General features: G+C 31.8%; 1 protein-coding gene across 1 annotated transcript in view; it reads right to left on the bottom strand.

The window, feature by feature from the left end:
* Positions 1-200: 200 nt before the first annotated feature.
* LOC126837936 (autophagy-related protein 16-1) overlaps positions 201-18693 on the bottom strand; it is a 118851-nt gene continuing 100358 nt past the window's right edge. Inside the window, exons 8-12 of the mRNA XM_050571947.1 lie at positions 15935-16055; positions 15469-15648; positions 4529-4613; positions 626-778; positions 201-563 (exon numbers count right to left, since the gene is read on the bottom strand). Of these exons, the coding sequence (XP_050427904.1) occupies positions 470-563; positions 626-778; positions 4529-4613; positions 15469-15648; positions 15935-16055 (633 nt within the window). The 3' untranslated portion in view covers positions 201-469. The remainder of the gene's footprint in view (positions 564-625; positions 779-4528; positions 4614-15468; positions 15649-15934; positions 16056-18693) is intronic.

Genomic DNA, 18693 nt, shown 5'->3' with positions numbered 1-18693 from the left:
TACTGTATGGATGTATAATGAACCGCCGGCGTTGCGCTCTGGTATAAGGAAAATCGTAACGGGCCCAGGTCGTTCACATAGATGGCGCCGTAACTATAATATTTGCAGGCGGTTAGTATTAAAAAAAAAAACACCATCTGAACGTTATTAAAAAAAAAAGGAAAACAATTGTATTTGAATCGCTTACAATATAAAATCGATTTTACATTAACGAGCTATGTGAGTATAGCTCAAGACATTAAAAAAATATAATTTATAATATTACACGACATACGCATAGGTCAATATTACAATATAATATTATAATGTACGCGTACGGATAATGAAAATAAAAGTAAAAAATATACAATTTTTTTTTTTTTTTTTTAGTCATCGTATAAAATAACAAATAAAAACAATAATTACGCCGAAAAACGAATAAAGAGTGGCCAGCACGTGTTGTGGTGTCGTATAAAAAATAATATTATGTTCAAACATCGGCCCATACCACGGCCCTCCTGGATCTGTCCACGCTGGCCACGTTGTTGGTAAACTGATGCCACGAGACGGCTGTCACCGGCGAACTACGGACAAAATACCGGGATCTGTTGAAATTATTCTAAATAGGTGTTATCAAGTGTTTTACCTGTGCTCGGCCCTCAAGACCACCAGAGGCTTCGCTGGTTTCGAAATGTCCCATATGAACACCGAACCGTCCGAAGACCCGACGGCCACGTGGTCGTATTCCAAGTTGAACACTGCCCTAGTCCAGTCGCAGCCCACCTTAAATCCGTCGGCACTGTAACATTAAAAAGAGCAACGCGCGTTGCATAAACACTAGAAATTAAAAAAAAAATTATATACGAAACCTTTTAATGTAGGTATTATGCAACAAGTCAACGGTATAAATTATTATTTTTAATAGGATCGTCGTAAAACGTTACTCGACTTGTACCAATTAAAGTTCTTATGTAAAACCACCTTTTTATACTAATATATTTTATACCCTGCCTCCTGCAATTCCCACGCCTCCGAGCAGTGATTTCGGCCGCAGCAGTGTAAAGCGTTTACAAGCGGGTGCCAATTTAAATGTCTTAATGAAAATTGCTGTAATCCCACACCCACATGTTAAGTACTGTATTTTTGCCCACCAGTTAACGAGCATGTACACGTTTTCTGCGATTAAGGTCGAAATACGGTGTGCAATGATCCAGGATTTTCAGTTGACAGATTAACGAGGTCCGACAGAATAACGACGCTATGTATACACATACCGTCTTAAGTCATAACGGCGGAGGACAAACCGAATTCAAACGTCATTAGCGATTATATATAATAAAACGAAGCCGTAAACTCAGGTGCGCCAAGTACCACCGCGGTCATTAACGGTCTTCCAAGTGAATAATTCGGTTTTACGATCTCGTTAATTAAAGTGAAAAACAAACGGTATCGCCCGAAGCGCAATCAAAACCCATTGGCGTGCAGAATAAGAAAAGAATAGCACTGTCGTGCGAAGTGATCGACAATAAAAACAGATTATTATTATTATAATTAATAGAAAATAAGTGGGAACATCGAACAAATCCTGTAAATTCATAAAATTTGAGTTTTCATAAAAAAATTTAATGGATATATTTTTACTATCGACAATAGGATAAACAGCGACCAAATAAAAATACTATTTTACAATTTTTTCAAAATATCAACAATCAACTATGTTTAATCTTAATTGAACGCTTGAAGCTCAGATCATTTACAATGTATATAGTGACCGTCCGTCGTAAAATGTTACCATTATAACCCCGTAGTTTTTACTAATTGTCCATAGAATTGTCAACTAACACATTTCTAGTGAGTATGCCCAAAAAGTTGTTGCCAATCAAAATCGGTGGGAGGAGGTTATATTGATGACAGTCTGACATACGGGGCATAACACGTATCGTATTCGTTGTAAATTATCTAAAGGTTTAAAAACCATGCGGGACTCAACACTAGTCACACCACCTATTTATTAAGAAATAAAGTATAGGAAATTGTTTTGAAAAAACTTTATACAAAAAACCTAGTTATACATACATGTCGTATAGACATTAAATTTCACAATTTTTTTTAAAATGTATTAATTTGTTTAAAATTGTTCTCTATACAAAATTACCGGAGGTTATAATAAAGTCACTCTTGACCCATTTAATAGCTGCAGTTGGTCCTATTAATATTCTCACGATCTAAAACTAAACGCGTCGACGACTGCTAGCTGACTAAATCGAATCGAATGCAATAAAAATGAATATAAAAACAAAACAAAAATAGTCAAATTATAGATTTTGAGCACCGAGATCTGTTCAAATCGGTCCGTAACCGCTTGTGGGCCTGCCGCGTTCGAATTACTAGTTATTAATATTTTTATTATTTAATACATACACTGTCAGGCACGCACGTTGGACGCGTCGTGAATACACATAACTTATAACACTGTTATTCGTTCAGAGGCTCCTGTAACGTTGTCGTGGTATAACGCGAACGGCGTGTATAGGCAATAAAACATCATTCGGGTTTCTCTTTCAACTCGACCGATGGTCTTTTTTTTAACATTCTTTTCGCACACGGTCGGCGGACAAGTCAAATAATTTTCGACGGGGTCGCTGCATGACTGTGTCATGGACATGGAGTAAAAAAAATTTAGGAAAACGCTCACCGGGGCGTCAATCCTTGTGTACAGAGTAGCAGTTTAATCGAATTTTTAATCAAAACAACACTCCAGATTTACACGGTTAAGTGAGCTACTCAATAAGACAAATGTGCTCCGTCGGTCTTGATTTTCTTTTTTTAATTTCAGCTATTTGTTGGCGAACCTAATTTAAAAATATTTTTAACGCGTTGTGTACACGGTCGTTTATTACACAGCTGTCGACGGCCGAAACATAATATACTTTTGTTAAATACAAAAACCGGATAAAGTTCAAAACGCGGCGGCAAATAGAGATTTATTGGAAACCGACAAGCTGGTACATCACGTATAGGGCTATAACTTTAAAAACAGTACGGCCAACGTTTACGACGATGTTATTAGATTATATAATAATTTTGATTTGTGTCCGTGAAGGCCTTTTATCGTGTCTGCTGTTAAGTGTACTATTTTTTTCTAATGGAAGTTACCGCACAACACGATGCATTCATAACACTTCAGTGAAATACCGTCGGCTACTATAGGCCTAGCATATAAAAAATAGGGTAGGTACCTGTCTAATAAAGGAGCCATTATAACTTCCTCCTCCCTCGCACAAGCTCTGCTTATTTTTTTTTTTTTTTTGGGAGTGCGTGTTTTAAACTAGAAATGAAAATCTATACAAACCTACAAAAACTAATTCGACCACAAAATAATAGTTGTGGTCACTGAAGAAGTTTTAAGAATATATTATATGTATGGCATAGTGCAGTGGTGTCGTAAGTCTATATATTTTTTGGGACATTAAGTAATGTATAGAAGAAGATACTTACAATATATTTAAGATATTATGTACAATTATTGAAAAACAGTGAGCCGAGTTATAATGTTGTGGAAACATGTAGAAAATAATATTCTACATCGTATTTATCAGGTTTTTATTTATGGTATCATCAATTGCTTCATTTTTAATAATTTGTTTTATTTCCCTTTTTTCTGTTATTAATTACTTTAAAAAACACATTTTTGAAACACTGTCAAAAATAGTTTATGACGTTTGACGTATACATTTTTTACTAGTAATGTATGCAAATATTAAGATTCTAAGACTACAGCAGACAAAATAATATATAATGGTTTACATCTAACTAATAATTAAGACACATATACTAATGAGACACGTTGTAAGTAAAAGCTATGATAGTTTGCTAAAAATATTAATTGCAATAAAAAGAGTCAGCATACCTGAGTGTACTAATAAATCTTTATTATAGCTTCAGGCCTCCACAAAAAATTAACCAACCTAACCCTCTTAAAACATTGATGAAAATAAATATCTATAATAATTGAATGCATACAATTCAAAACTATAAATATATTTATAAATAAATATATTTCAAAGCTAAAATTAATGATAAACAAGACTTTACAAACTAGTATTAAACAACGCGTCTCGTATGTCATTATAAAATTATCCTTTCTTCGTATCTAAAAACTTTAAAATAAGCTTTTATTTGTTTTTTTGTTATTAAAAAAGTATATTATTATATTCTACTTAGCGCAATGACCGACTGCCTCTGGATACGTTTTTATAATATAAAAAACAAAATTAAACTTTTAAAATTATTTTTAAGAAAAAAAAATCTATTTAGTTTGCCTCGAGAGAGAAAACTTGGTAATAGAGTAACTCCAAATTGTTTAAAAACAACCCCATTAATAATGAACATAAAACGAATCTTTTCCCCGTGGTAAAATGTGTGCTTGAATTGGAACCACATAACTTTAATCAATAATACAATACTATTATATTTGATTTGTTTGTTGTACTAACATCAAACAAATAAGAGTAATAATAAATAATAATATAATGTAAATATGACTTGCTCGAATGTGTTAATTATTTTATTTGTCCTGAGATCGATTAGCCGCAGGGTATCGTCTCGTACACAGCTCAACAGGTAATTACAATCTGAAACATACAAACCGAATTACAATTATTAAAATATTCTATCCTACTATAGTGTGCATATCAGCATAAATATATTGTACTGTAAGTGCATAATAATATTATAATAATCGTCTATTGTGGTTCGGCCTGGGTGTGTGTCTCGCGACTTAATGCATCAATTGTAATAGTGTGTATTAAATACACAGAGTGCCCAGTAACAAATATCATATAGGTACTATTAAAAATGTGGGTAAATTTGAAATAAAATAATATAAAGTAGATAATTTGATAAATAATGTATTTATTCACTAATAATAGATAACTTGTTGATCGACGAATAACTTTGTTCATAACTTTTCTGATAAAAGATAAATAAAAAAAACTTCTTCTTAAATAACTGTTTTAAATTAGATAATTGTAACAATCATCTCTCGTTAAATAAAAAAAAGCGAATAAAACAAATTATTCGCAAAAATAAATAATTGTGCCCAAGTGATCTTTAAATTAATTATGAATAACAAACAAATTTGTGATAAACTATTCTATTATTATAAATTATTAAATTACATTTTTTTTTATTTCACTTAAATTCGATTTTAGAATAGATTTAACATATCAAAAGTAGATACTCGATGTCTTATCAACATTGATTGTAATTATTATAGCAAACAATGATAAAACCATCGGCGTATACCTATGACATATTTTTACTCGGCATATATACAAACACAAAAGAATGATAATCCTTTAAAAAAAAAAGTGACAAATTAAAGGGGTAAAAAAAACGGTTTTCTTAATGTGTAAATGTCGGCGTAAATAATACATTTTAGCTTATTAATCATCACGTGGGAAGATGTGGTATTATTATTACTCTGACAAGCAACAAATGGCTAGACATTTAGAAAATTCACCAAAACGGCTTTTGGCGAAATTTAATCGAAAATCATTAATTATTACTAAATGATTTAGTAATTAAAAATAATATTTAATTCTACGGTGATCAATCACCGTTATTCATCCAAAGCCGAATACAATGGATCTCGAAAATATTAACAAAATAATTATGTTGGCGAATTCGATAGTTTACGCAGCACGGATAAACACCGTCTCGTTTTTTCGGTAATCGTTTTCAAGGGAATACTGTAATATTGTTTTCATCGACAAGATAATAACAATATTTACAACAAAATAGTTACCTGCAGCATCGGTTGGTGCTTACAGTCTATAGAGTTTACCATTTTAAGACACAAATTGTACACATAATCGTGAAACAATGGTTTTTATACTGATGTTATCAGAGTGTCCGTGACATTGACATAAAAGTTATGCTTCTATCCGATGAAAAAAAATGTACAAAATATTTCACCACTGAAGTTCAATATTTAACCAGCCCAATATTAACTTTCGTTAATAAATAGTAAATATAATTTAGTTATTTTCAAAGTTATATAAGTTTAAATTTTAGGATCGGAGGTGGAATGTGATTAAGAAATGCGCGCAGATAAAAATAATGCTCCTCTCCACCTTTCTTTCCGTCCTAAATTTTAAACTTTAATACTTTTAAAACTATTTATTCAAACTGGTTATCGACAAGTCAACATTTCCAGTAAATTATTTTTAATTTTTAAAGCTAATTAAATATATACGTTGCCATTTAAGTTGATAGAACTTAAGCAAATAATAAAAAAGATAAAAATTTTATTATTGCTTCATATAGTAATACAGTATAATCAAAAATATTTTCAAAAAGAAACACTTCAAATTTGCAATTATTTTAAGAGTAAACTAGTGTAGGACGTTAAAAGAATGACCCGGTATTGGGGAGCCTCCTTATATTATATTATATATATATATATATTTATTAGACTTTCTATTAGCTACATAAACAGACTAATAGCTTATTCAAAAAAGCATCCCTAAAAGTAAAAAAAAAAAATTTTTTTTAGACAACGTGTAGTTTACACATTTCTATGTATATTAAACGTGAAAACAAGATCATCATAATATTAATTAGTTTATTACGTTCTAAATACGGTATACATATTTTACTTATCAAATTATTATTGTGTATGAAAAATATTAAGCAACGATTTTTATACATTTTAAAAACGGTCAATAGTAAAATTTAAGAAATCACAATATATAGATGTTTGAAACGAATTCGGGGATTTTAGGTGTCTACTTATCTCAATCATTTGTCGCCTTAACGGTGTACTATGACTGTATGATACGTTATTTTTAATAAACGAATATCACGTATGTTGCACATATATACAAATCCCAAAGTAGTATGCCATATTACCATACAGTAGTTGTGTAGTATGTGATATAATTCGGCATGACGAGTTGATTACTTATGAATTCACTTTGATCGGTTTAATTACCATAACATATTTAGTTGGCGCCAGCGGGAAGCAAATATGCGCCTCGCGTGCTAAGATTTGAGACAAAATCGTGGGAAGATCGTAAACTTCACTTTAGGTTTAACAAATGCTCTTATAATCTAATACTCTGCTGATAAATCGTTTCTAAATAAATTGTAGGTGGACATTCCGCTCCTGGACAATTTTTAAGTTTTTACAATAAGAACTACTTATGAAAGATAATATCTGTAACAACTGTGATTAAGTGTGAAAATCGAATTTTGGTCAAAATTGACTAAGTACGCTAGGATGTAGTCCGAGGCGTCTAGCACGCCTTGAATAAATATCAAACTCGTTGAACAGACAAGAAAACCTTGAGAGAGATGCAAGTTATTGGCTAAGTTGGGATTTGTGGCAGCGGGTCAACGTTTAAAATCGCTCTCCTGTAAAATCACTGAAGTCGATTTACACACTTATTCACAGTTGTTACAGATATAGGCTATAATATATAGGCATAACTATTAAAGGTTACAAATAAAAATAAGTTATAGGGGGTTAGTCAGCTATAGTTTTTATTTCGACTTAGTCTATTAATTTTCAGGTAATGTTTATTAAAATTAGGGTATAATTTTAACATATCTATTCAGGTTTTAGTTAAAACAAATTTAGTGTTAAATAAGATTTCTAACGACAAATGCACCTCATATAGTTAAATGGATTTGAATTTTTTTTTTTTTTGAAAGCAGAACATTTTTTACAGCTAGTATACTTTAAAATGAAAATTCTAAGTCCTAAATAAAAGTTTTACAACGGAACAGGATAAACTGACGGTAGCGGAGAATGACAAACAAAAAGGAGGTAACAAGAAAATAATAATAACAGTAGAACACGCCTCGGGATATTTAAACTACAACCGATCGTTCAGTCTACAGGCAGCAGAGGAACAAACAACACGTAACGAGTACGCAACGCAGACCTGTAGATAGAAGATGGAAAACTTCCGAAACGTTGGCAAATCCAATTTGTAACTATAGATATGACCGTTAACCATGTAAATAACTCAACAAAACATTTTACAAACAATTTAAAGGATTTTAACTGAATGTTTAGTCTATAATTCTATAGGTGGATAGATTAATAGGGAGTCTAGAGTTAGAAAAATAGTGACCCCATGGTGACGTCATTGATACCGCTTTTCTAGAATTATCTTTTTTATAATATCCAACCGGAAGAGTGAAGACCCCCGTCGTCTCGACGTTTAGTATCTAGAAACTCTCGCAGAAGCCCCAGCACTCTCGACCGTATCTAAAGTCTACCACATTTTAAATACGTAAATCTTGTTTTCTCGAGTAAATAGTATTGAATAAAGAGATCATTCGAATAAATTAGTTATTATTTGTAATTCGAATAAAAAAATCCCAACTCTGATTATAAGTTTTAATATTTAACAGCTCAGACGGTAACTGGTAGGCATACAATTACCCGAGTTTTCCCGTTTTAGTGCTGCTAGTTTTGTTGCCAATAAATGAGTTTACAAGGGAAGTGTGTTAAAAAAACTTCTTCGCAGAAATTTCAAACAATTATTTATTTACTTACTCAAATCCGAGGCGCTTTATATTTTTTCCAAGATGCCAAGTGCAATAATTATACATTCCAAGTATAAGTGGTCGAGAATTCAATTTCCTATGTCTCATTTTTTTCTTCTAATAATACATTACATACCTAACATAACTTAAGAGGTAAAATAAGTCAATTATAAAAAAAAAATCCTTTTTTCAAGGTTTCTGTAGAGTAGTTTATACAGTCGAAAATAGAACTTGACCATGTTGCTTTATATATACGTTCGTCGCAACATTTAAAAATATAAATGTATATCTATAACACTTTTTGTTCAAATTATATAGCATGTATAGTTTGTAAGTAATTGCTCTGAATGTATCAAATACGAAGTTCAATAAATATACAAAACAGTATAATCGAATGTTGAATTGAAAAGAATTAACGACTATATCGAAAATTCGAACGCAATTTTATGGTTTATAATATATGTAAATAAAATAAACTTTTATAAGGGTTTCGTAAATAATTATAACTATTTAATACATTTGTTTTAACTCTGCATAGAGTACAAAATATAACAACGGTAAAAGTGATAAGAATTAAGATTAAATTAATTAGCGAGAATTTTCAACCAAGCTACTCTGGTAATTCGAATTTTAATTTTTTCAAACATGTAATTTTCAACAAGCGTTATTGTTCTGATAAAAATACCTGTATAATTCAGGTAACTGATTTTGGGAGACAAAAACATAATTTAAAAAAAACATTCAAACCCCTAACTTTGAAAAGGAAAAATATACATTTTTAAGGTGTATGTGTAACCTTTATAAATCGAATACAATCTATACATTTTCTATCTTCGAAATGCCTCCAGGTCCGCACCGATACTGCAAATTGTTAACAGTTATATGTAATATATATAAATGCCAAATATGTTAGTTTCGAAATTTTTGTTAGTGTATAGACTTGACGCGCATTTTGAAAACCAATACGGACAACGAAATAGTTCATAATAGCAAGTAGCAACAGTCAAACAACAATAGCGCAGTAAGAAGGTCTCGCCGCCACGGGGCTTTTTCCCCGAGAGGTGCCGCACAATTGCATACATTTATTGCTACATCATCGGTATAATACAGCGGTCGCTTGCGATTACAATGTTTTGTACTGGCCGCCGGTCATTGTATTTCTGGTAGTAAGTTCAAAGGAAACATATTAGGCCGGTAGATTCGGATTTGAATAGGGAAATGTTTATACGGCTTTTTGAAAAATAACATATTTAATAAGCTAAAAAGCAGAGTATCCACAATGGCGTGTACTATCATTATATACAGTGTCTGTCATGCGGGTAACCATTGGTTGGCTATGAAATATTTTTACAAAACGACAAGAAATTCAACGGTTTCATTCCGGCAGCGGTGGTGCTCGACGACCAGCACGGGTGACGGTAGGGAGTCGCACATAAGAGGTACAACAGCTGTAGGTATGTACCATATTGTTATAGTTGGTCCGCAGCCGGTAATCACCGGTCGAGATCGTGTTTAGATATTATGTTCAAGATATGATAATTTACATTTTGTTTCTTATTTTTCTCTCTCGCCTAATGCCTATCTATTTTTAAATCCTACACGCGCTCGCAGCGTGTGTGTGTGTGTGTATACATTTAACGCTAAAACGACTTTAACCTATCGCCGTGGTCGTGGCTCTCTATTCTAATGTAATGCATTTTGCCAGAGGTCGAGGAAACGGTCGGAAAAGGTGCAGATGGCGCGCGAAGAAGAAGGCGGCGTCCGCGAGTGAGCGTCGGCGGTGGTTATTTAATGAGAGTGTTTGTAGTGAATCGTGCGCAAAGTGCGACGTATTTATAATAATAATAACAACAATAATGGTAATAAGTAGCCCACTGGGACAAACACCTATTTAAATAGATTAAGCAACAAGAGCAAAAAGGGTCGCCGCGAAACTCGTCCGAGTTCCCCAGGAAATCCAAAACGGCAAGTGGCAATCCAATATCTATAAAAAAAAGTATACTCAAAAATGAAAACGAGTTCGGTACAGGACGAGTTTCGAAATCATCGAATTACCGACGTCTATATTTTGATTATTATTTTTATACACATACAGAAATACTTAAAGTAGTGTTTAGTAAACAACGTATAGTTGTTAGTGTGTAATAGGTATTGTGTATGTTTAGGAATGATATGGTTTTAAGTAGTGAATTCTGGTCTTAAAACGAATTTGAATTCGTTTTTATTATAATTTATGCTGTCTGTTTCTTGTATTTTTTAACAAAATCAAGAAACTACGTTTTTCATTTTCTTAAAGGATATAATATTAGGTATAAGAGACAAGGCTGTCAAGTACCCAAGTATGTTATTTTACTTCCACGCCCCATACAATATACGTTTTCTAGGAAAAATCGACTAAGCCGTCAGCTGTTATTAAATTTATATCATGAATACTTTTGAGTTTTGATATAAACCAAGTCGCTAAGGCGAGTGACTTTGCCTAGAAGGTAGATTTAGAAATAGATAGTTAAGGAATTTTTAAACTGTTATATTTTTAGAATTTCTATAACAATTATAGTAAGAATACTAATATTTAGACTAAAAAATAGTGTCTAATCAGTATATTTTTAACTCAACATGTTTTTTTTAATGTATAATTTATAGGTATTCCGTCAAACAGAATATGCGATACTTTCTATAATTATGTATAATAACTCATACCTATTAATTATTTTCTTTGCTCTGGCAACTTAAATCTACTTTAACTGTCATAGAGAATAATATCCTAAATGTGAGTAATCGAGGGTATTGAAAATAATCAATAGTAATATACAAAACAAAAAAGCTATTCATTTTGCAGTATATTATTTTTTTTTTTTTTTTTTTACAATCGAATCTTATATTAAGGATTATAGGACTATATTAAGCGTTTATGGCTGTATTATAACTATAAGAGCCCGTGGAAGTACAAGTTTAAAAAACTAAATAAACTGTAAATTATAATTAAAATCCGTTATATGATAGTGAGTAACTTCAACATGCCCGGAACCCACAATACCTACGCCATTACCTCTTATATTATTATAGTGTATTAATATAGCCGTTGGTCGTGTCAAATCAAATCTGAAAATCACTGACATAAACTACAATAAAAATTCTATGGCTGCGTGTGAACTATATGGATCCGGTGGATCGATAATTATGTGAAATTATACGACCTTCGGATGTTAACGTTTTATTATCAGTGTAAATCCACTGAATTCCATAAAAAAGTCACGAGCATATTATTAATTATGTAACGGTCGGTAGTTAATATTGTGTGATATCGGGGAAGTATTTTTTTTTTATTCGTTTTACAAGTAATTAATTATATTTTTTATTACCAGTACAACTAAAGCACGAAAAGAAGTGCGTGCCCGTAAAGACCTAGTGAAGCACACAAGAGCACATCAATATAGATTAGCGAAACACAGGATTCCAAGTGACCACGAACGGTAGACAATAATATTAATGTTAGTTCAGATAATATTTTGGGAATTTCAGAAGATATTAATTAGCTATTGAATTCCATTGAGACGTAAACGGAGTCTTAGTGCTTTGAAAGAATCTTATCCATAAAATAATAATTAAAACAACGCCAATCGCAAGTCTAAAACAACAACACACATTTTTTTTAAAAACAGCATCAATAATAATAATTATTAATAATCGTGCGCTAACAATTTATCAGTGTACTGAGATTTTATATATAAATCATTAATCACAGAAGTGATCCATGCTTTACACCATGGATCACGATTTTTTTTTTTTGCGATCCGGATTGACAGGTAAGTCGTCTGTTGATTACGTTTAAAACGTACGAATAATACACTCCATGGATTATGCATAATGCATTGTGTAATTAAATGCAAGTTCTAAGAGTTTTCAATCTCATATACATGGCATTAATTACTCGTATATAAATTAATTATAGTGTATCATAATAATTATTATTTATTAAAAATTACAATATTATTATACTGGATAATAATACGTCAGCCAGGTTAGATTTATCGTTTACAGGATTCGATATCGAAAATATACATTTAGACAAGCAAACGCCATCAGAATATTGATCAAACTGTGTAACTAATATTTAAAAAAAAAATATTGGGTTTATACAAAAAACACATAGGTACATATGAAAAGTGAACTAAAAATGTATTTCATGCACTTAAAAAATATTAATTTGTTCTTGTAATACCTAATTAGATTTGGGCGAAATACCAAACCGAAAATACTGTTTAGGTTAAAATGGTTTTATATTTAGTACCCGATTGGTTCCTGACAGGAACTTCCCAAATGTATCCAATATAATATAACTTAATTACCACCTGTCTAATACTGGCGGTGCCTATTATTTTCAGGTAACTCCCATACTAAGCTCATATTGTTATGACAGGTACAGACGGTTTAAGTTCGGGTATTCAGATTCCGATAGACTGCTTATGACCTTCCTTGGAAGATCTATTTACTGTGGGAATTTAATAAACATTTATTTACGAGCTAATAACTAATAAGTTTAAACGAAATAATATTAACATAAAATACCGGATTCGAATATAAAAAATAACCAGTTACACGAAAACGTATTTTGTCTGACTAATCAAAAGTTCATTTGATAGAAATGTTATTTAATGGTTGCAACTATAAAATCTGGCTATCACGGATGCAACCTTACTTCAGTTGATGCAAAAACAAATTGTTTTCGAGATTGAAATCCAACTGCATTAAAATAAACCAAACAGTAAAATCTTACATGTAAATTACCGTTCAACCGAGATTACCCTATTAAAAAAAGACTGTATTCCAGTGGTTTACATTGTTATAGTTAATATACAATTAAATCTTCTTATTTGCTATACAATAAGTTTATACGATACTAAGTAATTAAGTTTTTTGTTTAGCCTCCGAGCGCCTTTCCTAAAGTGCAAATTACAGTATAATTGTTTTTAAATATACTAGTTTATCCATAGATAGAGTAATTGTCTAGTATGCACTACAATGTTTATAAGAAAAATATATAATATAAAGAAGCAGTTTGTATCATTATTGCGTTTCAGCCTATTGTATGTGATTACTGTTACATTACTGTATTACATGTCTAAGTTAATTGCCCCCTAGGGAGATATTATCATTTGTAAAGGAAATGACCTCTTTATTTATTCTTGAATTACTCAATGATCTTCTGCAAATGGTTAAGACGAGCAGAGATAACAGTATTTTATGGTACGCTGAGCTCCGTTCGTTTAAGTCTTTCTACAAACACGTTTATACGTTTATTATCATACACATTTATATTATACACGCACATGGAAATCCAGATATCTAATATAAATCGCAATTACTGTTTTCGTTCATTTAAAAATGATGTAAGTTTGTTGTTTGCATGTTCTTTTGCAAATGCATAAATCAAACAAAAATTTAATTGTGCTGTATTCAAGCTACTAATTACAATATAGATAAAAAAACATAAATCGTTGAATATTTTATTAGACTAAGTGAAGGAATAATAGAAAATAAATAATAAAATAATATAAATATATACTTAAAAAGAAAATACCATGGCAAACAGATGGTTATTTATTGACACTACTTTACTACTTTAAAAACTTAATTATAAGAAGATACATAGAAAAAATTACACAGTTGGACCAACTATGTATTTTTTCTGTGTAGGAAAAATGTAAAAACTAAAATTTATATCTTTACTTCTTTAAGTACCTCAATTGTTACTACTTTATGTACTTATACTAAATGACGATAATTTTCAATCATTTATGAAAATATATAAGTATATAAAAATAAAAAACACGAGAAAATTAACAATGTTAAGAAAATAAAGAATAACCGCATACAATTTTCAATACATACTTGGCGCGACAACATTAAACTATTAGAACACGAAAGCATTAATTAATTTAGGATTACTAATAGATAAATTATATTATTTTTTTTAAACAGATCAGAATAGCTCAGCAATCAAAGAAAAAAACTTAGTGGTCAAAATAAGTTATTGTCATAATGTCAATATTATATTAGTATTTGAAAATGTCATAAAATTCATTTTAACTTGTTATTTTTTTATTTATTATTTTTTTGTGTATAATGTATCAGTTTTTTTTAATTTATACAACAATTATATGTGTAATTTCTTTTTCCTTTTCAAGCAGAATATAGCTCACCTAAGACAATATTTTTTTTTTAAATAGTTTCATGATATCTAAACTATAAAAGAATAATAATTATTGTAACGTGTTAGAATGCAGCTGTTTAGAATGTAACTGTTTTCCTTAACATTCTAAAACGCATTATACACTTTTGCAACATTATGCTCACTCGTTTTATGAAATAAGACACTGGATAAATTTTTGAATTTGAAACGTCTAGCAAAGCTTAAGTGTCCAATGCAAATAATATTAATATAAATTCAAATGTGCGAGACTAGTTTTTAAGATAGTAGTTAGTAGTTTGAAAAAAATGCGTATTTCACAATTTTGTACAATGTTTCATCGTCTTGTAAAAATATTTAAAAAGTAAATAGTACCTACTACACACATTAAATACTACGTGCCAATTAACTTGATTGGAGACAAAGTTTTAAATGGTTGTTTATATGATTTGCAGCGAATCGTGTGGGCAATCAATGGGAGAATCTCCGAGAACAACGCGATATCCTTAGTGGCATCGTTTCGTTCTTGGCACTATATAATAACTAGAGTGTGATTTCGATATTATCTGAACGTGTGGGAATCAGCTGTGACATGTGCGTTGCTACTTTATAGTTTTATACCACATTACTCGTGTACAATATATTAAATACAAAATACTATATAAATAAAGAGTCGCGAATTTATGAGCGTAAATTTGACCGAGTGCCAATTATTAATAATGTAAAAGCGTGTTTACCTCTAGACAAGTCCAGAGACGTGACCCGTCCCTGGACTTCGATTTCCGTGTGCGGCGTTTCGGTCCTCGTATCCCAGAAACGTATCCTCTTGTCAAAATGACCGCTGATGATGGTCGTGCCGATGGTCTCGGACGTTACCAGGTCGTTGCAGCTGGATCCCGCAAACTTGGTCTCGACGCCTGTAGAAAAAACAACAACAACCACGCTATAATATAAAACACAACCGCCAAAGACACCATGGTCATATTTTACGCCACCGACGAGTTTTGTTTTGTTTTTTATTGGACCAACACCAACTAGAGAGAAGTGGACGGTGGCGCCCTAGTTGTTTGTTAATCAACAAACCGTGTAACATTGTACACCTCCACCGCCGCCACCATCTCCAGGCGACCTCTGCCGCGTACGCGAGGACATATAAGTTGTGCACAAGTCGGAACAAACACCGGGGTAAATTATTATACTTACATGCTCTGATCCGGAGATCGTATATTTTTAGCGTACGATCGTGGCTGCCGGTCACCACTTTGTTCGGTTCACCCATGAACTTGGCTGCCATCACTTTGGCACAGTGTCCGGTAAGCGTGTGCTAAAAAAAAAAGATAAACCGTATTAGCTACCATACATCATAGCTAACCGACGCCAACATCAGCTCTCTTAATAAAAAAAAAAAAACCTTGCAAAACAACAACACGACGTGACATATTCCCATTGTCGCCATGATTTGCTCTTAAAAATTGGGATCTTGCTCGAAAGTGATTCTGACAAGATTTATATTTAAACATATATGGACATAACGCTCGTGTTGATGAAACCCGTCAAGAAGGATATGTCACGCGTCTATATTTAACCGTTTTGCTAGTATGATAATAATATTACAACGTTTAACTCTAAATGCTTGAAACATTACTAGCATGTCAGACCAAAGAAGTATTTTTAACCGTGACAGCTAATCGCGGAGATGTTGGTGTTTTTCCTTTGAGAATTCATTTCTTTTTATTATTATAGGCCTAAGTCCATCCTACCATGGAAACATTCCAAACGACTAATAATATCTCTAATTTCGTTTTTTTTTAGTAGGCTAAGGTTAACGGACCTAGGTCAATTATGGCGATGCAGATTCGAGAAATATATGTACACCATAAAAATAAACCAAGACGAATCAGCTCCAAGAAGACATTAATTGACTTTTAAAATTTAATTACGCCAATGCTGTGCGTAACTACTAGCCTTTTCAGATCCTATAATATGGTAACTACTTAGTAATAACGATTTTTCGACGAACAAACATCAAGCACTCTGCCGGAAATTGGCAATAAATAGCAACGACGCACAATTATGAACATAATACACTTTTATTTGTTTTCATCTTTATTTTAGCATCGACTACAATGTCCATTAGCTGTTTTTGTTGATTTGGTTTGGTTGGTAAGACAAACTTTCAATCTGATTTTATGACTAGTATTTATTACCACATTAAGTACCTATTAAAACGCTCGCATACATTTGTATAATATTATATTAGTATACAAATATAGGTATATAATAAACATACACTTCCAATATATTATATATTTGTATCACAATATAAAGTGTACAGCGTGGCGCTCGCCGATGTACAAAGTCCATGCGCTTTTACCTACAATGAATAGTAATTTTTTGTTTGTTTGCCTATCACAAATGCATCCCTTGTACCTACTGTGTGTATAAATATTATTATATACACCGGTGTAGGTATATCTCTAAGCTGTTCGTGCAGAATCGACATGTTTATAATACTCGCGGCACAATGAATGGAATTAATTTCCATTTATTACTTTTTCTTTATATTATATATTATGTGTAAGTCTATTAATATACATATACATATATACCCAGTTGGCATAGTTTGTGCGCTCGCCGCGTATATAAACGTATATACAAAATAATAATATAGTCCGTTCGAGGAATTATTACTGCAATATATGAGTAAAAAGGCGGCTTACACATGCCAGTAATATTATATAAATTTCACTGATGCTTCGACCCCCCCCCCCCCTAAACCCGATTAAAGCGTTTTGGGAATACTGTGTGATTAAGGAAATGGGGTCGGTTTAAAATTGACAGTTTGAGAAGGTTAAGTAGGGTTGCCATGGACAAGTAGATTGGTTCCATTTTCGTATTAACCTGTCCCTTGCAAACTGTATATAAAAGGGATTAAGTCGCCTTGCTATAAGCTTTTGTGATTAGTGTTTGCATTATTGTTATGCGCTTAAATCGATTCACAGTTCACTTGCGTCTAGGAAGTATTTTAGAAATTGGAACGAGCGGTATTTTTTCGGAGCATGTCTAACGCAAAGAGAAAACATGTTGGAAAACGACAAATTTCATGTTTTAATTGGCGCACAAGCGCAACAAATTCAAAGCCTCGAGAGACCGGAAAATGTATAATATACGGAAGAAGACACTCACGAGTCACATACAAGTATATCAACGCATAGTTTTATGTTTTTTAGCAGATATAAATCTTAATACGTTCGGTTATCACTGCGTTCAGATAATTTATTGGGTTACACACATACAAAGTTCACGCTTCAATAGCGTTGGCTATACATAATATATAATAAACCACATTAATATGTATTGATAGTAATATAACATTTTGCGGTACCTATACTTATACAGTATACCCATCCGTAGTATGCATATGATTTATGCAAGTGAAAACTATAATTATACACCCGGTTTTCTCTCCCTGACTTTTTATTACCACATCAATATACACTATAAAATATACAGTTCATACTAATAATATATACTCACATATATTTGTGCTCGAAAATAGTGTGAACAATTTAATCACACCTATATGATATATATTTTCTTATACATATACATATTATAGATAAATATACAATTCGGTTGATCATTATAACATATATATATTGTAACGGTATTCGAATTGAAAGATTAACAAATTATTTTTCAAGTCGAACTGGATAATAAAAAGAAATACACGCATATAACATATATAGTCTAAAAAGCGTTTGGACCGTCGATCCATCGGTGGGATTTACATGGAGAGACAAGTGCAGTAAAAAAATGTATTACAATAATATAATTGTTGTTATAGTATTGTAATTCAATGGTCATACGCCGACGAGAGAGCAAGCTGCCTGTCAGAGGAGTTACATTTCTCTCGTTCGCCTGTCACATTTCAACAGTGTATACATACATTTTTTTATAAT

The sequence above is a fragment of the Adelges cooleyi genome, unplaced genomic scaffold (genome assembly GCF_023614345.1).
Source record: "Adelges cooleyi isolate 19-005CV unplaced genomic scaffold, UGA_ACOO_1.1 ACOO_flye_CR_arks_rails_tigmint_CR_PRNA_30, whole genome shotgun sequence".
Lineage (NCBI taxonomy): Eukaryota > Metazoa > Arthropoda > Insecta > Hemiptera > Adelgidae > Adelges > Adelges cooleyi.
The sequence above is the reverse complement of the archived record's forward strand: the minus strand, read 5'-3'. Positions and strand labels throughout refer to the sequence as shown.